Source organism: Rhinoderma darwinii, chromosome 2 (genome assembly GCF_050947455.1).
Source record: "Rhinoderma darwinii isolate aRhiDar2 chromosome 2, aRhiDar2.hap1, whole genome shotgun sequence".
In the NCBI taxonomy this organism is placed as follows: Eukaryota; Metazoa; Chordata; class Amphibia; order Anura; family Rhinodermatidae; genus Rhinoderma; species Rhinoderma darwinii.
Window position 1 is genome coordinate 409,624,837 of NC_134688.1, and position 22,715 is coordinate 409,647,551.

General features: G+C 43.0%; 1 protein-coding gene and 1 long non-coding RNA gene across 5 annotated transcripts in view; one reads left to right on the plus strand and one right to left on the minus strand.

Moving 5' to 3' along the window:
• The first annotated feature begins 2,420 nt into the window (after positions 1-2,420).
• Positions 2,421-21,436, plus strand: LOC142743422 (uncharacterized). 2 transcript variants are annotated; one of them, XR_012881558.1, is made up of 3 exons: positions 2,421-2,527; positions 7,388-7,439; positions 19,481-21,436. It is a non-coding gene; the product is annotated as an uncharacterized LOC142743422 (long non-coding RNA). The 2 variants fall into 2 exon arrangements; XR_012881557.1 differs by lacking the exon at positions 2,421-2,527 and adding an exon at positions 2,931-3,479.
• Positions 20,568-22,715, minus strand: part of LOC142743420 (apoptosis-inducing factor 3-like) — a 119,672-nt gene continuing 117,524 nt past the window's right edge. For 2 of the 3 annotated variants that reach the window (XM_075854173.1, XM_075854174.1), the window contains exon 19: positions 20,569-20,894. In XM_075854173.1, the coding sequence (XP_075710288.1) occupies positions 20,858-20,894 (37 nt within the window). In that variant the 3' untranslated portion in view covers positions 20,569-20,857. Of the gene's footprint in view, positions 20,895-22,715 lie in introns of all 3 variants that reach the window. The other variant, XM_075854175.1, reaches the window with a different exon arrangement.

The following is a 22,715-nucleotide window of genomic DNA, read 5'->3' on the forward strand; positions in this document are numbered from 1 at the left end:
AGATTTCAATGTCTCCTGAATCCAAGGAAAATAATGCGGGAACATTTTTTGTTAATAACTTACAGGCTATGTCAAGGGTTTTTAGGTATTATCAATAAGTAGTTTCACTTTCAATTTCATTTATTTGCACAAAACTATTGCTTATCTTTGTTGTTTCATAACAGTAAGTGTTATGAGTGCACAGTGAATGTTATGGAGGAACAGCGGCAGTTATGAGTGCATTGTAAATGTTATGGAGGCACAGTGGCTGTTATGAATGCATTGCAGTCGTTATTGAGGCACAGTGGCAGTTATGAAGGCACAGTGGCAGTTATGAGTGCATTGCAGCTTTTATGGAAGCACAATAACTGTTATAGAGGCACAGTGACTGTTATGAGGACAGAGTGACTTCTATATGTGCATTGTGGCTGTTTTAGTGGCACAGTGGCTGTTATAAGGACAGTGACCTCTATAAGTGAATTGTGGCTGTTATGGAGGCACAGTGGCTGTTATGAGTACAGTGGAGCTGTTATGGAGGCACAGTGGCTGTTGAGTGCATTGTGACTGTTATGGAGGCACAATGGCTATTATGAAGACAGAGTGATTTAGATGAGTGCATTGTGGCTGTTATGGAGACACCGTTGGCCTCATTTATGTTGCCTAAAGCAACCAATCAATGTATTTCTTAATTTGCTCTGGAAAACAAAAGCTGCACTGTGATTGGTTGCGAAGCACAACACGGCCAGTTTTTCTTTTAGAAGGTTTTCAATAATGAGGCCCAGTGACTGTTAGGCCTGATTCACACGAGCGCTGAGCATCTCGGACGTGAAAAACTGAAGTTTTTCACGTCCGAGTTGCATCCGTGCTCAGCGCTGCGCTATGGAGGGATGCGTGAAGCGTGAAAAGAACGGACATGTCCTATTTTCCCACGGACCCTTCACACGGTCCGTTGAAACAACGGCTGTGTGAACGGCCACATTGAATTACATAGGTCCGTGGGACGGCCGCTGTTTCAACGGCCGTCCCACGGACGTTTAACACGTTCGTGTGAATCAGGCCTAATAAGGACATTGTGGCTGTTATGGAGTGCGGTTGATATCTCAGAGCTGTTTGTGGGGGCACTATGACAGTTTTTTGCCCTAAAAGTTGAGAAGTAGGCTATTTGGGAACCAGTCAGTGCAGACTACATTACTATTTAGGAGCACAACAAATCCTCCATTTAACAAACTTTATTCGCAATACACCAGACCACGGCTGTCAGGGAGGTTCTCATGTAAACAATTATAATAGTAGTTACACATTTCTGGACATGACAACACAAGCAGGACTGTGGGCAAGTTCAGGGCGGCCTCTAGCGCTCCTTACTTTTCCCATTGTCAGACAGAACTCCTAGGGTTTGTAACTTCCATTGATATCAATGGAGATGTTGCCACCCATGCGCGGTCCTATTAACAAAAGCGGACCCTTTTGTCCAGGATATGGGTGGGGGTCCTGCAGCTTGGGTCCCTCTCGTGACGTATATACGTCTGGCTGTCTGTATGGCCTCCCGCACACGGCCCTAGCTGTGTGCACGGTCCGTGATTGCGTCACGGACGGGCAGCGGAGCGTCATCCGCAATCACGGACCGTGCACACAGATGTGCAATCATTTTAATTAGCCCGGACCGCAAATGCGGACCCTATAACGACATGTTCTATTTTTTTTTCCGGTGTGGGCAATGCGCGGATAGCATGTGTTCTATACGATCTGCAATAGTATACGGCCGCAAAACTATGCTCGTGTGCATGACCCCTTTTTGCATTTATTTGCCAGGATTTATAAACGAGCTGCCTCCCTGTCACTTCCTGGAACTTATTGTCCTGATGACTGGAGTATGAATCAGCCACTGCATTCCCTTTCACAGACATAACGCTATAGACAAGCCGGGAGAACACGACGCACTACCCTGTCTTCTTCCCCGCCCTGTATGACGACTGTAGGGGGCGCTGACCCTGCCACAGACTCTATCACCGCATGCCACAACGTTACAGCCCGAGCTTTAAAAATGCCAACTCACGAGAGCGCAGGGCGAACTGGGACAGAACCCTAAACTACATTTCCCGTCGTGCAACACAGTCTTTTTCCTTTCGTCATTCATAGGCTGACGTTCTAAATCTTATCACACTATTGGCGTTGAAAGGACGGGCACTTCCCTGTACCTGACACGTCACTGTAGAAAATACAACGTCAATCATCGAAAAAGGGGGCGTTGCCAACAAGGGGGCGGAGGGAAAGGCTTCATGGACAGTGGGTGTGTCTAGCCGCAGCCTAGTCCTGATTAATTATTCAGAAGGGCGTGCCGTCTTGTGGCTGATTGGCTGCGGCTCACAGGAGTCTGTTTGCGTCATCACGTTGCCAGCTGATCGGAGTTTGGAGCCGGCTTGCTGGGAGTTGCGGGGAGACAGGACAGGTCAGCGGGAGGGAGCGGTCACTGGGAGCAGTCCGGAGTGCTGTGGCGCTGGAGCAGAGCTGGGGATGGTGAATGTAGCGCTGCCTGCAGTTACAATAGGTCGGGTTACTTGTTCTAAGAAAGCTACGTGCTGTTTCTAGGGTGGGGTGTATGGGTTCCTGAGTCTGGGGTCCTTGGTATGTTGCAGTGATCCGGGCTCCACTGATTGCTGAGGGGGACAGGAGAGGGGCTGTGGCACGTAGTCCAGGGCAGAGGACGCGGTGTACGGTGATGGGCTATTTAGGGTGTGGTGAGCTCACACTTTCCAGTAATTGATGACAGATGAGGTGAGTGAGGGGGGGATTGTACAGGGACAAGTGTGAGTGGAGGTGCCGCAGTGTCAGGGTGGGGTACAGGCAAGGCTTGTTGGGGGTGGGGCACATGAGCAGTATCGGGTGGACGTGGTGTTGGGTGACATGGACAACTTAGGGCTGTGACTGCCCAACAAACTGTTCATCTAATGCTGTGGATGGGGGGGGGGGGCAATAGGATGCTGAGTGTAAGGTGACACTTCCGTGAGCGCGGCTCATGGTAAGATCTAGGGGTGACAGGTGGGGTCGTCCTTGTGGAGGTTGGGGGATGGTCATAAGAGACAGGTAGAAGATGGAGTTCTTGAAGGTATTACTGGTTAATGATCTGATGTTGAGAGCCAGTATATGGGTGGAGGACATGCTATGCATATAGTATAGGGACGCTACATTTTAAATGGTGGGTGGGGGTGTAGGTGACCTATAGGGTGCAGATCTAGTGAAGAGTAGGGTGTCTGATGACGTACAGTCATAGGTGCCTGTAAGAGACTGGTGGGTAATATCCAAAGTTACTGTAGGCCTTGGCTATTGAGAATGGTGGGTGTGGCATAGTCCGTGTGGTCGGTGCCTTGTGTGGTCCTTGCATGTAGCCTGCAGGTGGATTTAGTGATGTAGGGAGGCTTCCCCCATTAAGACGTGGTTTAGACCACACCCCAAGAAGACCTCAGCTGAGGAAGGATGACATCTTGCTTTGCCTCCTAACGGTAAGATTAGACTGGCCTTACCATGTATGTCCTATGGACTCTTTCCTATTCATCATGTATTCCTCTGCTCCCTATTACTCTGCTCCTCCATTCTTTTTGATCTTCTAAAAATCTTTTTATTCTCTCATCTCCTATCTCTCCCACTTTTATCACTCGCCCTACAGTAGATCTCCTCTCCTTTTTCCTTTCCAGTGACCTCTCCTTACTTCTATCTATACTTTTCTTCCATATGCTGCCTCCCCCTCCCCGCACATAGATCCTGTTTGCTTCCCTTGCGTTCAGAAGCTCTGATTCACGCTTATGCAACCTGCTGTTACACATGTCACCACTAGGGGCGGTAGGAAGTCAGTCGCTAGTCTGCTGGTCATGCCCTGGAGAAGGAAGAGGAGCACAAACTTTCAAGTATTTGCTTTTCCCAGGCTCTACTTGTAGTTTACATGGAGCATATCCTCCGTGTTCACGAGTCCTTGACATTTTGTAGTAAGAATAGTTTTGAATCATGCGCTTAGTATCTCTGTGGAACTCATTAAATTGCTCTGAATCTCACTTGAGAATCTGTCCTTGATGTAAGGATGAGTAAATATTGTCCTTGAATTTCAGTGCCCTGTATTTAGTCCTTAAACTGGTGGGGTGGGTGTAACGGGTTGATTTATATATCAATTTTTTTAAATTTTTTTTTACGTTTTTGTACTAGTCCATTATTTAGTTTTTTTCCATTATCTGTAATATATGATTGTTCTGTTCTTATGTAGCGGAGTCCTGATGACTTTCATGTTAGTGTATGGAATCTTTATACAGATGCCACCATCTTTATGTAGGTAGAATATGAAGACGTAACTATGGAAGTGGATCCGATATCTTACATGCAGGAAACGCATTTAATCCATGACGTTCTTTGCAGAAAGTATCTCCTAATAGATGAAATGTGAAAAAAAATCCTAGAAAAGTCTCTGAATTGCCTTCTGTCAGGTTGGTTTGATCAAGCAGGGTGGTAACCAATATGGCCGCCATCACAGCTCTTGGGGGTGGGGGGGGCGGTTGGGGTGTTATTACCCAGTTTACCAAGACTCCGCACCTGCCAACTTTTTGTTATTTAGTAATATCATCACTTCAGTTTTGTCATTCAGGGGTGTGGAGGAAGGAAATGTTAGAAGGCTTCCCAATTATAGATCCTATATTTACTGGTGGTTTTATTCTATATTTTTTTTTATAAATTGTATAATCTTAATTGTGATCTGACTTTCTGTCCTGGGATGTCAACTATCATTTTCTACATGGATAGGGGATGGCAAGGGCGGGCGGGCGGGCAGGCATCTGAAACGCCCACAGTGTACAAAATGTCCAGCACCTTGCATAAGTGACTAAGGAGTCCGTCTCCCATACCGGGCTTTACATGGTCAGGAGATTTTATCTCTACACTTGCACAGTTATCTGCAAAAGGAGTTTATTCTTCCAGGATGTAGGAGCGCAGGGGAGATTATCATATACATTCATATACAGGGGAGATTATATTTGAGATTATGCGTCGCTAAAATACAAAGTGATTAATGTGTTACTATGAAGCGTCACATTTGATTATCATTGGCCGTATAGTCAGATATCAAATCCAGCAAATTTGCATTTTTTTTTTCCTTTTCACTTATTACTCACTTTTCCCTTGAAACAGTCATCAAGCTGGCTTCCTGTTGATGGATCTTATGGCATGTGTAAATACCAGGGAAGACAGGCTCATTGGCACATGAATATATGATGCTCATTACCTCTTGAATAGGCTAATGTTCTGTTCACAATGCATTCAGCCCTTACATTTAAAGAGACTTTGTCACTGCTTTATTAATTCCCTGTTTCCTAACCTAATAGGCGCTTTGCTGATAACTACAGTGATATTTTTTTAAAAACCTTTATTTGCACAATTATGAGCATTTTCGTAAATATTCTAAGGTGGCTCTAATAGCCAAATAGGAGGTGACTCTTTCTTTCCACTCTGGGCGGTGCAATGTTTTCTGTATGACGCTGCCCAATCAGCATACAGCTTCTCTCCCTTCCCAGTAACACAGCCTGATCTTATAGTATACAGCTTCCATTCAACTGGTGAGATCTCTGGTTGTTTCGCAGCTAGAACTGTGATTAGAAACTCATCTTTCATATGACACCAGAACCGCTGTTTTAGGTGGTCCACAGCCCAACATATGGCTGTTTGAAGTGATCCCCCTTCCCTCCAGCCTCAGTCTCTCACACTGTGTGAAGCAGCTTCATGCTGATTGGACAGCGTCCGAGGCTGTGAGGTAGCTCCACCTCAGGAGAATCTCTGCTGTTACCTCCCAGTTGTCTAATAAAGGCTCATTTACATATTTGGAAAAAAGCTCATAACTTTTAAAATAATAAATGTTTTGGCACACAATTTTCACTATCGTTATCAGTGTGACAGTGCCTATTAGATTAGCTAGGAGAGAGGGCACTACTAAACTAGTGACAGATCCCCTTTTATGGTAGATGTTTGTCATTTTTAAAAGATCTTTTTGGTTTGTATATGCCCCATAGAAGGCTATTGGATTATGATAGTACACTTTTGTTTTTTTCCCCTAAGAGAGCAGCGTAGGCGCTCTTATTCCTTAGTATACGTCATCGCATGCCCCCGTCGTACCCCACAGACATGCTACCTGTATACAGCTGTATAGGGTCCCTATTGACTTGATTAGAAGTTAAAGAGGCTCTGTCACCAGATTTTGCAACCCCTATCTGCTATTGCAGCAGATCGGCGCTGCAATGTAGATTACAGTAACGTTTTTATTTTTAAAAAACGAGCATTTTTGGCCAAGTTATGACCATTTTCGTATTTATGCAAATGAGGCTTGCAAAAGTACAACTGGGCGTGTTGAAAAGTAAAAGTACAACTGGGCGTGTATTATGTGCGTACATCGGGGCGTTTTTACTACTTTTACTAGCTGGGCTTTCTGATGAGAAGTATCATCCACTTCTCTTCAGAACGCCCAGCTTCTGGCAGTGCAGATCTGTGACGTCACTCACAGGTCCTGCATCGTGTCGGCACCAGAGGCTACAGTTGATTCTGCAGCAGCATCAGCGTTTGCAGGTAAGTAGCTACATCGACTTACCTGCAAACGCCGATGCTGCTGCAGAATCATCTGTAGCCTCTGGTGTCGATGTGTCCTCGCTCGTCTGACACGATGCAGGACCTGTGAGTGACGACACAGCGTGATCTCTGGAGAACACGCTGTGTCTGCACTGCCAGAAGCTGGGCGTTGTGAAGAGAAGTGGATGATACTTCTATGCACAACGCCCAGCTAGTAAAAGTAGTAAACACGCCCCGATGTACGCACATAATACACGCCCAGTTGTACTTTTACTTTTCAACACGCCCAGTTGTACTTTTGCAAGCCTCATTTGCATAAATACGAAAATGGTCATAACTTGGCCAAAAATGCTCGTTTTTTAAAAATAAAAACGTTACTGTAATCTACATTGCAGCGCCTATCTGCTGCAATAGCAGATAGGGGTTGCAAAATCTGGTGACAGAGCCTCTTTAAATATAGGTACGTCCCCCTAGTGGTAGCAAAGTGCAGCTGAAGATTTATCAAGTGTATAAAAATGTATCAAGTATATAAAGCGTTGTCAAATCTATAAGGAAAACAGTCTAAACCATTTAGGGTATATTCACATGCAGCAGATTTGTTGCGGTACTTTGTGACTGAAAATCCGTTCCATACATCTGAATGATGTGAAATTTCTGCAATAAATCTGCCGCCTGTCGATATACCCTTATGCTGCAGGTTTTTTAAAAAACAAAACCAATAACAGACCTACAGCAAATTTGCCGCAGTGCAAACAAATACTAAAGAGACTCATCAGATCCACCAACATCAGCTTGTTGATCCTCCTTTTCTCTGCAGAACAAAATGTCCGGCTGCTACACAAAAAAGCCGTCTGAATATAAATGTAAAGGTTAGTGTTTCACTTTGAATTTTATTTAGAGATGTAGTAGGCGGTTTTGCTAATATTTTTTTCTTAAATCTAAATTTGTTGCATTGTATGTTTCGGTGCTTTTAAAAGGGCTGATCTGTTTTGTTGCAAAACTGAAAATTCGGTGCTTAAAGTTTCAAAGACCATATAGTTTGTAGTTTGGGCGCTGAGACCCACACCAATAGCTACAATGAACGGTCTGTGGTGCTCATAGGGCAGTGTTCCCCTTTAGCTTCCATTGGCCGTTCTCACCTTCACTCAACAGTGAAACATGTCCGTCATTTTATAGTCTATGGCACGACCATATCTCTCCCCCACGGCGAAGGTGGTCCTCGGCTCCTTGACCCTCACTGATACGGTCTTCTGTCAAGTTCTAATAAAGTTTTGTGCACATTTATGTTAAAGGGGTTTTCAGGATTTAGGACCTTTTTTGAAAAGGCTGGAAACCTGTAAACACAGATGGGGATAAAAAAGATCTAAAATATGTACCAATTTAGTTTTACCTCTGTCCCCCACTTGGACCACATTGACTTCACCCATAGCGATATACAGTGTCCTTTAACAGCAGCTACACTATTAAAAAAAAGTTGTGGTGTTTTTGTTTTATCCCTGGATTTAAGGTATTTTATAGTAAACATTTTGAGACATTGATTTTGTGCCTCATTTAGGAGATATCAAGCTTAAAGAGGCTCTGTCACCAGATTTTGCAACCCCTATCTGCTATTGCAGCAGATCGGCGCTGCAATGTAGATTACAGTAACGTTTTTGTTTTTTCAAAAACGAGCATTTTTGGCCAAGTTATGACCATTTTTATATTTATGCAAATTAGGCTTTCTTAAGTACAACTGGGCGTGTTTAAAGTTAAGTACAAGTGGGCGTGTATTGTGTGTAACATCTGGGCGTTTTTACTTCTTTTACTAGCTGGGCGTTAGGAATGGGAGTGTATGATGCTGACGAATCAGTATCATCCACTTCTCTTCGTTACCACCCAGCTTCTGGCAGTGCACAGACACAGCGTGTTCTCGAGAGATCACGCTGTGACGTCATTCACTTCCTGCCCCAGGTCCTGCATCGTGTCGGACGAGCGAGGACACATTGGCACCAGAGGCTACATCGACTTACCTGCAAACGCCGATGCTGCTGCAGAATGAACTGTAGCCTCTGTTGCCTGGTGCCGATGTGTCCTCGCTCGTCCGACACGATGCAGGACCTGGGGCAGGAAGTGACGTCACAGCGTGATCTCTCGAGGACATGCTGTGTGTCTGTGCACTGCCAGAAGCTGGGTGTTAACGAAGAGAAGTGGATGATGCTGATTCGTTAGCATCATACACTTCTATTCACAACGCCCAGCTAGTAAAACAAGTAAACACGCCCAGATGTTACACACAATACACGCCCACTTGTACATAACTTTAAACATGCCCAGATGTACTTAAGAAAGGCTCATTTGCATAAATATAAAAATGGTCATAACTTGGCCAAATTGCTCGTTTTTGAAAAAAAAAAAAGTTACTCTTATCTACATTGCAGCGCCGATCTGCTGCAATGCGAGATAGGGGTTGCAAAATCTGGTGACAGAGCCTCTTTACGGTGTAGACTGAGTAGAAGACAAAAAAAATTCCGGTCTTAAAGTGACACCACCTTTTGCAGTCGTATTTTTAGAATATAATTGAGTGCTTAGAAATTCTATTGGAATAGCTTGTTTTTTAATGTAAGTGTCTTGGTCATAAAAAAATCAAAGCTGCAGGGAATCTCAATCTGTGGTTGATCTAGAAGTCCATAGCCGAATATGGGCTACTAAACTGGCATCAATTGTTAGGGTGATGGCTGCTTTACCAGCAGCAGGCCGGCTATCGTGTCAGCAAGTGAGCAATTCAGATTATCAAAACGGATTAAGGAAAGTGGCTCCCGAGGTGAAGCTTCGATGACTACTTCTCATTCTACGCGTTAAAATGCGATCTGACGCGATTGTACTTCAGATTTGCAGTGCGATGAACGTTGCGATATAATGCTTTTCAGAAAATAGCATGCAACGTTACACGTGATTCTCTGCGATTCCAAGACGCAGCCTTCGCAAATCACATCTTTTTTTCTTTGCAATTATCGGAAAAAATATAAAGTGATTTCATGCGACCTCGTAGGGATACGTTAGGCACAATATTGCAATCTACTCAATCGCGTTTCTTTGATGATCAAACCCATTTGGTCGCTGTGGAGCCCTGGCCCAAGACCTTTTCCTTTTTTTTCCTGTTACGTTTATGCGACTGCTCCTGTCAGAATGTGTGGCCGGTTTTAAAATTTTCTGTCAAATATCTGGAAAGAGGAGAAAAAAAAACCGAACAATTGGTGAACCTGGTGCAAAATAATACTCTGCCGCCTTATCATGGGCAAAAGTTCATAATGTATTCGAGGCGGCTTCTTAAAAATGTATCATGAAGTTTACATTATTCTTTCTGGTATAGCAAAGACTTCTATTAACCAAAATGAAGGTGTAGTGGCTGATGGATGTTTGGGATGATGTCGTCGAATATACATAGTAACCACATGTTTGTGGATGCTTCAACCTCTAAGGCTGTGTTCACATCAGTGTTTCTTCCCCAGACAGAAACAATCAATGGAAACCCCTCAACGGAAAGGCAAACTGAAACCTTAGCTTCCATTGGCATCACCATTGATCTCAATGGTGACGGAAACTTTGCTAATGGTTTCCGTTTGCCACTGTTGTGAAAGGGTTTCTGCAGTCAACTGCGCTATTCCGTCAGCAACCGAACCCTTTCACAACGGTGACAAATGGAAACCATTAGCAAATTATCTGTCACCATTGAAACCCGTTGAGGAGGGGTTCGCCTGACAAAGCTCCAACGGAAGCCTTAACGGAAAGCAACGCTGATGTGAACACAGCCTTAGGCCACTTTCTATAGAATAACGTTTTCAGACTTTGGGGAAATTTTAAATCTATATTAAAAAGTAAAGTTAATAAAGTAAAGCAATACTCTGCTTCTTCTATAGCCAATAATACATACCAGGCACAGCCACACGTATGGCTGAGCCACTGTGCCACATCCCCATTACCTTTCATTGTACTGATCGGTGGGGGTCATGGAAAATGAGCCGCCATGATCAAACTTTGATGGCCTATATTGAAGACAGGCCATCCGTGTTTAAGTCCTAGGGAACTCTTAGGCCCCATGCACACGACCGTAATTTTGATCCGCGATTGCGGTTCAAAATACGGTTCGATTCATTTCTTTGGCCCACGGACACCTTCCCGTATGTTCACGGGAAGGTGTCTGGGCCGTAGAAAGCATCCGTTAAAATTAGGACACGTCCCATTTTTTTACATTTTTACGGACCGTGCTCCCATGCTTTATAATGGGAGCAGGGCCCGCAAATGCGGATGACTGTCCGCGGCCATCCGTGCTCGTAATCGTTGACTCGTTACGGGCACGGTCATGTGCATGGGGCCTTATAAGGAGAAATTGTTAAACTATCGAATATCATTGTTTTCCTGCTTATCGATTTTAAAATTTTTCGGACATTTCCGTGTCCGTCTTCGTGACGCTACATAGACCCTAGCTGATATTAATGATATTGCAGTCTGTTGTAATATCTTACTTGAAGCGGTTTTCCCGTTTCAGCGTAATCATTTTATAATGAAAGTTGAGCAACCTTTTTAATATACTTTATGTGAATGGGAGCTTTTATTATTCCAGCGGATAAAAATGTGTCCTGTCGTGATGATCACACAGGTGCAGGGCTCGTTACAAAAGAGCTCTGATAACTACTGTAACGAGCGCTTTACCCGAGTGATCACGTGACCAGGAGAGGTATTCATACTTTGGAAGTAAACCATGAAGGTTCCCGTTCACTGACAAATTGTGTAATGAAAATTGCATAACTTTTCATCATTAATAATAATCTTTATTATATAGCGCTAACCTATTCTGCAGCACTTTACAATTCAGAGGAAACGGACAATATCGGACTTCACATAGTGGCAAACTAACAATGAGTGAGGACCCTGCTCGCAGGAGCTTACAATCTATTGGGTGACACAAAATGTTAAGTGTTCAGTACAATGGTCCAGCCATCTTTTATACACACTGGGTAGTACACAAAGCTGCATGAGCCGGTCACCAGCCAGTATCTGTGTATGATAGACATGAAGTGCATTAGGGTTCAAGGAGTGTGGGGGATGCTGCTGAATGAAGGGGTCAGGTTCTGATGGGGGTGGGGGTAAGATTTGGCAACGGGGTAGGCTTGTCAAGATGTGTGTTCAGGGAACGCTTAAAACTAGATGTTTGGAATGTGCTTAATTGGAAACTCATTAATTCCCAAGTCTTGGAGAAGGGAGTGAAAGGTTTGGATTATGGAGGATGTTCATCTTAGATCGTTGGCAGAACCTAGAGCACGGGTAGGGTGGCAGTTATGAGGAAGGAGATGCAGCACGGTGGAGAGCTTTGTGGGTGAGAGTAATACGTTTAAATTGTGTTTTAAAGTGAGTAATCAACCAGTACCATGACTGGCACAGGGTCCTACAATGAATAAACTGTATTTGCTGAAAATAGAACACCCCTTTAAATGGAAGCTGTCACGTTGAAATGCAGTCCGATCTGTAGGCAGCATGTTAGAGACAAGAAGCTGAGCAGATTGCTATATTTTTGTAGTGAAGAACTAGTATAACTAGTAATTTATAGACTTGAAGGCTCTGTCACCAGTTTATAAATTCCCTATCTCCTACATAATATGATCGGCGCTGTAATGTAGATAACAGCAGTGGTTTTTATTTTGAAAAACGATCAATTTTGACCATGTTATGACCTATTTTAGATTTATGCTAATGACTTTCAATAGACAACTGGGCGTTTTTTTACTTTTTGACCAAGTGGGCGTTGTGGATAGAAGTGTATGACGCTGATCAATCAGCGTCGTCATACACTTCTCTCCATTCATGTACTCGGCACATCTTGCGAGATCACGCTGTGCTGTCACTTACTCACACATTAACTTTACTGAAGTGTCTTGAGAGTGAATAGACATCACCTCCAGCCAGGACGCAATGTCTATTTACACTCCCGACACTTTGTGTGGGAGTTAATGACAGCAAGCGTGATCTCGCGAGATCACGCTGTGAATGACAGCCCAGCGTGATCTCTATGTGCTGTGTGATTAAGCCAGTGGAGATGTCTATTCACTCTCAAGACATTAGGCTGTGTCCTTAAGTAAAATTAGTGTGTGAGTAAGTGACAGCACATCGTGATCTTGCAAGATCACTATGTGTAGAGTAAATGAATGGGGAGAAGTGTATGACGCTGATTGGTCAGCATCATACACTTCTCTCCACAACGCCCACTTGGTCAAAAGCTATAAAACGCCCAGTTGTCTATTAAAGTCATTAACATAAAGCTAAACTAGGTCATAACTTGGTCATAATTGATTGTTTTTCTAAATTAAAACTACTGCTGTAATCTACATTACAGCGCCGGTCACATTAAATGTACTGGGAAAGAAAAATGATGCGGTACAATAAATAGTTCCATGAAAAACGAACTCGTTCCGTAATTAAACAAGCCCTCGTACGGCTGTGTAAACTAAAAAATAAAGTTACGGCTTTTGGAAGGCGGGGAGGAGAAATGAGAAAACGAAGATTGGGAGTGTCCTTAAGGGTTAATCACTGAGTGAGACCGTCCACTGGACTCCTAAGCCCAGAATGAGGTAGAGGTTTAAATGAATAAAATACAAGTTATACTGAATGTGTGTAATCGGTATCCAGCTGTCGTTACCTGTGTCGCTCTGTTCACACAGGTTTTTCATTACGTTTGGCACATGTGCACACAAGCTGAACGTATCCATATGGCCCACATGCGCCCATCCTATTCCAAAAGTAACTTTTAGCATACGCTGGGCTGCGATGCGTCAGCATACCTTTCTTTTTGCTGTACAGGATAGCATATAGTGTGGTATAGGTTGTTTTTAACTATGGGAGCTGATTGGCGACGTATGCCTATACAGTGGTATGTGTCGCAAAAATCCAGACACGGGTTGGCGGAATAGTCCCAACATACGCCTCTGACGGAAGAAAAAAATTAAGTGTGAACAGAGCCCAACTTATATTTAGATGTTAATGCTAACCTGCAACAAAATCCACGGCGTAAATTATCCACCACAGATTTTGCCGCAAACTGTGGCTTAATCCTGCATAAATTACATGCGGATTTGTTGCACATTTTTTAAAGGGCATTGCAAAAAGGGTGAAATCCACAGCATGCTCTGGCTTCCGTGCAAAATTGTCTCCCACATGTGGATGGGGTTATGAAAACCTTCTCAACTGCTGCAGATTTGTGGTGCGGAATGCAAACTACCACTTCTTTACCTTTTCCCAGTTGCTTAATCACAAAGTTTAGTGCGGGTTTCTTGCTCCGACTAGGAGGAGGAAACTCTGTTTTCACACTGGCAGCTTCCTGCTTTTTATATTTTCACTTCATTCTCCTCCCCGGCTGTACATCACTAATGGGAGCTGGCACTGAACCTACTGCTGCGCCGTGACTGTAGCAGTTTTATCTGTTCCGTGCAGACATCTCAGCCATACGGCGGTAGGCTCCTTTGCCCTGGGGGACCCTGTGCAGCTGAGCAGGCTCCAAAGGCGGTATGTCTGCCCCTGGTGCATTGTACTGAATACCCACTGGCACAACTTCTGCAATTTACATTATTTCAAAATTCAATATCTAATCTGAGATTTTGGATCAGGGCACAGTGGGGCCGCTACATTATCCGTTCTCTCTTAAAGGGAATGTGACACTAGAAAAAATTATTTTTTTATTTTTTATTTTTTTTAGTTAAACAATTAGTGTATAGGTGATTAAACATTGTTCTAATTTTTTTAATTTCACGAGTCAGGAAATATTATAAATTAGATTCTAATTTATAATATTTCCCAGCGCTGGTCACTAGATGGAGCAATTCCCAAAATTGCAGCATTGCATGTGGTAAAGCAAACACATTGCTTTATGCTGCAAAATTTGAGAAAACTCACTCGCTCTAGTGAGCTCTCAGAATCCCCCCTCCTTTATCCTGGCTAGTGCCGGGAGAAACGAGGGGATTGAACGGTCAAACCTCCTACACTGTGTCGCCATTTTTTGAGCTAACACACAGTGTAGTAGGTTAACATACAGTAGTAAACACACAGTAAAACACGTACATACACAGACCTAACTTACCTGCTCCTGCCGCTCCCTCCGGTCCGTCTGCTACCGCCGTTCCAAGTGCACAAGTCCGGAAGCCGTGACCGGAAGTAGTAATCTTACTGTCCGGCCGCGACTTCCGGTCTACAGGAAAATGGCGCCGGACGGCGCACAGTTCAACTTGCATGCGCCGTTCCCACACAGACGGCGTACAGCATAGTGGATGGAACGGGCCCCGTTCGCATTCACTATGGGACTGTATGTGCCGTATTCCATGTTTGTATGTGTCGTTAATCGACACATACAGAAATGGGAAAAAAAATGGCAGCCCCCATAGGGAAGAAAAAGTTCAAAAATAAAAAAAGTAAAACACAAACACACAAATATAAAAGTTTTTAATAAAACACTAAAATCAAACTGATGTAAAAAAATTTTTTTTCGTGACTGTTCCTTTAAAGAGGCTCTGTCACCAGATTATAAGTGCCGTATCTCCTACATAATCTGATCGGTGCTGGAATGTAGATACGTGGTTTTTATTTTGAAAAACTATCATTTTTTAGCAAGTTATGAGCCATTTTAGATTTAGTTTCTTAATGCCCAACTGGGCGTGTTTTTACTTTTGACCAAGTGGGTGTTGTAAAGAAGTGTATGAGGCTGACCAATCAGTGACCAATCAGCTTCATACACTTCTCCTTGTTCCAGCCCAGCATGATCCACAGCACAGTGTGATTGTGCAGTGAAAGAAGCTGGGCTGGAACAATGAGAAGTGTATGACACTGGTCACTGATTGGTCAGCCTTCTACTTGCGCTGCCCCCTCTTCAAAACTGCCGATCGGTGGGGGTCCCGGGATTCTGGCTGGAAAATCCCTTTCACAAAGATATACCTGAAGCGAAATCCATAAGAGGATCCACAATCTTTCTAATTTGTGTATCTGCAGATATATTTACATATATACATTAATTCTTTGTGGTACTGGAAGGATCTGATTTGTGGATTTTCTGAACCAAAAGGTGTCTAGCTCATCGCCTGCAAACCTGTTTATACATTCCCGTGAATCCTACTTTTACATGTGGACCATTTGTGTGTCCGTGTCATACTTGTAGAAAGTAGGTATTTCTACTCTGTAATCATTGCATGGACCAGACCGGTGGATTTATCCGGAATGTATATTTACGAAGTATGGAAAAATAAATAAATGGGCTCTGCAATGTCATTAGTGATGTAAGAGGCGAGCGGCTGATCTGTCTAATCCTGTGACTGTGACTCACACGATGACATTCACATAGCTCGGCTTTCAGAGGGACAAATTAGGTCAGGGGTGATAGTAGCTATTGAAATTCTTCATTGTGACATTACAGGTAGATCATTCGGTCGTCAATTCATTGCATTGTGTCTTCTATCTTTGTGAAATATCCCGTTCCATAAAAAAGCTAATAAAAGCTGCTTAGCTGTGTCATAAATATTTAACATGTAAAGTCCTCTTCTCCTTTTTCCAGTTCAAGTTCACATCTCGTTTTGTGCACACGTTTGTTGTATACGATGATATCGTTTTTAAAGTTACAAAAATGTATGCATTTGCAACATAGGCGCAAGTTTTTTTTGTAGTACACGTTTGTGTCCGTTCTTCTAAAAAAACGTAAACTTTTTTTTGTCCTTGAGCTAAGTTTAACTTTGTAAAGTCAGGATTTCCCATATATGGTGAGAAGAACTTAAACCCTAAGTTTGCATACGTAAAACGTATACGATTCTGTACGTCGTCGCTGACTTCAATGCAAATAAAACCGTATACGTCTTGGAAAAGTACTGAAAGGCGTAGTAGACTACCCTTTTCAGCACATGGGAAAAAAAAATAAAGGATAGAGCGTAAGCGCACAACTTATGCACAAACTGCACTATTAGGGCATCCGTCCATAGAAATCAATGTCCACATCAGTAAGGGTTAAAATGACGAACCTGAAATATTAGCTCCTTTGTAGTCTAATATAATCTATTTGCAGTGATCGCCAATTAGAACTAGGGAGAGGAGGACTAGTGACAGAAGGTGTAAAAAGAATAGTCTGCCCCCTAGGATCACTACTTCTTTACATCTCTCTCCCCAGAAATTCCAGTCCTCTTTTTACTTGTAGCACTAAGAGTTTGGGTGGGAGACTGTCCCTGGAAAAGATTATGGAGAGGTGGAGCTGCTGGCTCAGAACAAAGTGTATACGACACCGAGGGGCCGTCAGCCGGGTTGGAATTTAGATCATATGTACCAGGCATTTGTGGAATGTTTGGTATCCCAGCCCCTGTCCCTGCAGCGCACGTAGCTGGGAATCTGCTTCGCCTTTCTGATCAGCACTTTAACAGATGTGTCTGGGGTAAGAAGTGTCGGGAGTAACATTAGCAAGTGTGATCTTGCCACTTCAGCATATTAACCGCTCCACCCGCCTGCCGACTTAACCCCTTAAATGACCGGGCTATTTTGCGCGTCAATGACAAAGGATGATTTTTTGTTTTTTGGCGGTCGCAAGTTTTTTTTTTTTTTTAGTTTTTTTTTTGTTTAATTCAGTAGACGACTGTATAAGGGCATTTTTTTTTTTTTTTCCGAGACGTATTTTTCAATTGCACCATTCTTTGATGCACATAATATATCGATTAACTTTTTATGACGTTTTTTTTTAGGAGAGAATTGAAAATAAGCAGCTATTCCAGCGTTTATCTTGACGTTATAAATTTACGCCGTTTACTATGCAGCGTAAATAACATGTTACCTTTATTCCAACGGTTACGGGGATACCAAATATGTATAGGTTTTATATCTCTGCCTACATTTGCACCATAGAAAACCCTTTTAGAAAAAATTTACTTGTTTTGCATCGCCGCATTCAAAGAGCCGTAACTTTTTATTTTTTATTTTTCCATCAATGTGGCCTTGATTTTTGCAGGGCAAGGTGTAGTTTTCATTTGTACTATTTTGGGGTACATGGGACTTATTGATTAACTTATTTAGTTTTTATGGGAGGGGAATGGGAGAAAAAAAGCAGTATTTTTTTGCTGTCTTTTTTTTTTTTTTTTTGGGACACTGTTCATCACGTGGTTTAGTTAATGTGCTAATTTTATTGTTCGAGTCGATACGATCGCGGCGATACCATATATGTATGTATTTGTTTCGACACCCATTAAATAAAACCACTTTTTGGGGGGGGAAAGTGGTTTTCATTTTTACAGTAATCTTTTTATATATATATGTATGTACAGAACATTTTTTTTTTTTAATATATATTTTTTTCCTCTGAGGGACTTCACTTTGCGGTTTTTAGATCGCAGATATAATGCTTTGGTATACTTAGGCCCTATGCACATGAATGTGCTTTTGCAGCTGCAATGCCCCTGAAAATCCACGGAAAAATTGCAGCCCCATTCATTTATATGGGCCCATGCACACGACTGTGGTTTCCACGGTCCGTGCATGGCCCAGGAGCTTGGACCGCAGAAAGCATGGACATGTCTTATTACGGCTGTGTTCTGCGGTCCAGGCTCATAGAAAATAATGTGCACGGCCTGCAATTTGCGGGTGACACTTCGCGGCCGGCCGACCCGAAAATCACGGCCGTGCACATGGCTACGATCGTGTGCATGAGGCCTTAGTATACAAAAGCATTATTGCCTGTCTGTGTAAAACTGATAGGCAATCTCTTAAGCCATGCCCCTGGCAGTTGCTGAAGGCAGATCTGGGAGCCTTTGTTAGGCCCCTGGCTGACATCGAAAGCCAACTGTACCCCGTGATTTCTTTGCGGGGGTGCTGTTGAAGTCACAGAGGGAGTTCCCTCCCTCTGTCATACAGATTAGATGCTGCTATCGCTATTGTCTGTGGCATCTAATGGGTTAAACTGCTGGAATCTAAGAGCACTTCGATTCTGGCAGTTGGGGCAGGAGCACGGCTGTTTATAACAGCCGTGCGCCTTCCGCTGGTCACGTGGGTACTTCCAGAGGATGGATATATCAGTCCTTATGCGGGAACTAGCACCTGCAGAGGACGGATATATCAGTCCTTCATTGTAAAGGGGTTAAAGCCCATGTTAGCCTTTGGTGACTTATTGTAATGTATGTATATTATCATTATAAGCACTTTAGTAAATATATATTTACTAAAACTCCAATGTGTGATTCCAGCCTAAAGGGGTTTACTGATCTGAAACAATCTGCATACTTTTTAAACTGCAGCTTGATTTCTCACTTACTAATGTGCTGTCTGTAGCTGAAATGTCTCAGCTCCTTTTACGTCATGCTGGGGCTATATGTTGGCGGTATAGATCAGAATTATTCCCCAATGTTTTCCTCTGATGTATGACACTATATTGGCCTAAGTTCACCATTGACAACTGTTAAAAAAACAAAACCCCCCAAAAAAAAAAACAGCCTGAATACCGCACAAACATGTTCACATAATGTCATGTGAAAATGGTCTAAGCCGATCTCCTATACGGTCACGTGATCAGGCTCCTGGTGTTTGTACAGGTGGCTGCCACACAAGCAGGAGATAGAGTATGGGGATATCTCTCCTCTTCCCTGAAGTACAGGACCTCACACTTCTTCTCTGCCTGCTATCGCCACTGCTCCTTGCACTCCTTCCCCTGCCTTTTGTCTCTGGAAGGATGTTCTCACGTGCTGGGTAGCAGATAGTGCTGTGTAGTCGGTGAGTAATTACTGCACTACCTTACAATAGAGGGGCATTCAGGTAGCTGTAAATAGAGGCAATGTCTGTAAGAGAGTAGAGGAATCATGGGAACTGTAGTCCTTTGAAATAGGCAGGATTACCAATGTAAACTGTTTTTAACATCTGTATTCCATCTTTTTTGCAGGCTGCAATATGGAGCTAATGTGCATCAATGATATTATTCACATGGGTTTTTAAAATACCCACCGGTATTAAAACCCCAGCATGCACTACTTTCATCTGCTGTGCCGCCCACTGAAGTCTATGGAGTGATGAAAATACAAGTGCATCCGTATTTGGTTTGCATGGCATCCGTGTTTTTAAAGGGGCTGTTTTATGTCAATACTGATGCAAATATGTTTGTCTGAAAGATGCCTAAAACTAAAGTCCTACGGCAGGGTGGCTGTACACTTTGTTTTTTTTGGTGTGCCATCAAATATCCTTAATAAAGTTGTCCAGCATTTAAAATAAATAAATAAATTCTGTGCTCCCCTCTCCCCCAGAAATAGCACCACTCTTATCCATGGGTTGTTTCTGATATTGCAGCTCTGCCCTATTATGGGCCTGTTCACATCACCGTTGCCCTTCCGTTGAGGGTGTTTCTGTCAGGTTAACCCCGAAGTGGAAACCTCTGCGTCCGGTTTCCTCACCATTGAACTCAATGGTGACTGAAACCTAGCTAATGGTTTCTGTCTGTCAGCGTTGTGATAGAGTTCTGTTCTTGATGGAACCAATAGCGCGGTAGACAGTGCTCCCATTGGTGAATCCCAGCACTATTGACCAATATTGCAGGGCAGCTGATGCAATGGAGGATTTTTATTTTTTTAGACTTGTTTAGAAAATACATGATTTCCTATAACCCGTGTAGACACTAATTTGAATTTGGACTTCTCTTTCACCGGTCATGGAGTCTTCTTTTTTGGCTCACCAGCAACAGTTCTTCAGTGGCAAGCTTTATGTTCATGCTTGATGCTAAAGCTGCCAGTTGAAGAACTGTTGAAGTTGGCTATTATTCCACGGAGGGTCTCTGAAGATTTTGGATAGACTGAACTGGAGGTTGTGTTCATTCTTTAGATTGGAACTATTTTTAAGCAGGACATTAAATGTAAATATTCCTGTGGCCTCTTGTGAAGCAGAAGGACTGTCCCTTCCAACAAACCTTCATAAAAGACGTACGCCATGGCATTGCCGCTGACTTGGCTTTCCCCATTATTATGAACTATTCTTTAGTAAGGTCATTTCATAAAGTGAATCACACGTTTCATTAAGTGTTTTTTATGCTTATGTCTGGTTGTACATAAATTGTTGTTACAAGATTAAATGCTGGTTCCTCTCTAATCCTGCCTGGACTGAGACAAAACTCTTGAATAGCGGTGGCTGCTCTGGCCATTATGCTGTAGTTGTTCAGTCTTCGGAAGGTCGCCTGCAATGTAGCAGCACAATAAGTTATCCTGAATGATGCTGTTGCGGCTCGTCTTGGTCTTCAGAAGGTTGTCATGAAGGATCAGTAGCAGAATTTAGGTCATAATTTTGCAATCACATTAATGAAGTCTTCAGCCCTGCACAGAAAAAAAAAAAAGACCAAAATGTTTAATTCCTTAACTTATTGCTATGATTGACAAGTGCACACCTAACCCCCAGGTATCAGCCTAACTCAGTTCATTTATATCTTCTCCTGTATTGACTGCTCTGTCCAGGATAGCAAGTCTTTGCTCACCAAACCTGTACAGTTCACGACAGGCACATCCAGGATCAATTCATAGAACGCAGGGAGATCCGCACAGAAAACGACATTTTACATTAGGAAACCCCTTTAAAGATACCTTTAAGATTCTGCCACAGATTCTACCCCTAAATCCTGACCAAATCTGCGGCAAAGCATGTGAGCTGGGTACTTTATACCCCCTATCCCTGCGGAATATAAAACCTGCAGTGTGCATTATTGCTGCAGATTCTGCGCTGAAAAGTCATGCAGATCTGATGGCCAATCTGTAGTAGAAATCTGAGGGTCAGATGTGTGTTTTCTGAAAAATCCACATGAACATAGCCTAAATGTATTTGTAAATGGTGGAGAGTGTTTAAATAAAGCTTTAGCATGCAATGTGTGTGTTGTATTATGTTAATGAGGGGCTGCCGGTCTGGATCTATGAACTATTTAGTGTCTCTGAGGCTGGGTTCACACACACACACACACACACACGACCTATTTTCAGGCGTAAACGAGGCGTATTATGCCTCGATTTACGCCTGAAAATACGGCTCCAATACGTCGGCAAACATCTGCCCATTCATTTGAATGGGTGTGCCGACGACCTGTCATTTTACGCGTCGCTGTCAAAAGACTACGCGTAAAATGACTGCTACGTCAAAGAAGTGCAGGACACTTCTTTGGACGTAATTTGAGCCGGTTTTCATTGACTCCAATGAAGAACAGCTCCAAATTACAGCCGTCAAAGACGCCTCGCAAAATGCGAGTACATGCAATTACGTCTGAAATTACGGAGCTGTTTTCTCCTGAAAACCACTCTGTAATTTCAGACGTAATGGTCGTTATCGTGTGCACATACCCTAATGAGGAAAGCAGCACCGTTGTAATTCAGACCAGGCTTGCATTTTATATATATATACACACACACACACACACACACACACACACACACCTCTTGACTAGAGTCCTATATTCTTTCTAAATAAGAGGTGCTGACCAGTATGACTGTCAGTGGAGTGGGGTTTGTGATACTATGCAGAAAAAATAAACGTGTTACAAAAAGTTCGCTCACCATATTTCCAATGCATTAGTTGGTAACAACATTTTTTTTTTGTAGATTGATCCAATTGCTGCAGGTGCTTGTAGATACTCCCAATAGGGTCCTGTGAACAAGGTAATAGAGGTGAATGATGACAATGTACCCAGCACTCGATATAAAAGGTAAATGGTGTATTAGGTCATGTTTCAAACAAAGGTTAAAACAAAAATCCCGGGACCATGCTTAAGTGTTTCAGACCAATAAGGTCCTTAATCATAGCTTTGATTAAGGACCTTATTGGTCTGAAACGCGTAAGCGTGGTCCCGGGATTTTTGTTTTAACCTTTTTGTTTTAAACATGACCTAATAAACCATTTAATTTTTATATCGAGTGCTGGATACATCTTCATCATTCACCTCTATTACTTTGATACTCCTGCACCACCACTATGGTCTAGTAAGGGGGTGTGCTCTCTGAGGAATGTTGGAGTTTTGAGCTTACCGTAATAATGGAACAAGGAAAGAAAGACACCCGTTCCCAAGAAAATGGAGGAAGCGATGTGGCGTGTAGTCCTATATGCAGCTTACTAAGGCTATGTTCACACGGAGTATTTTGGGGGAGGAATATCTGCCT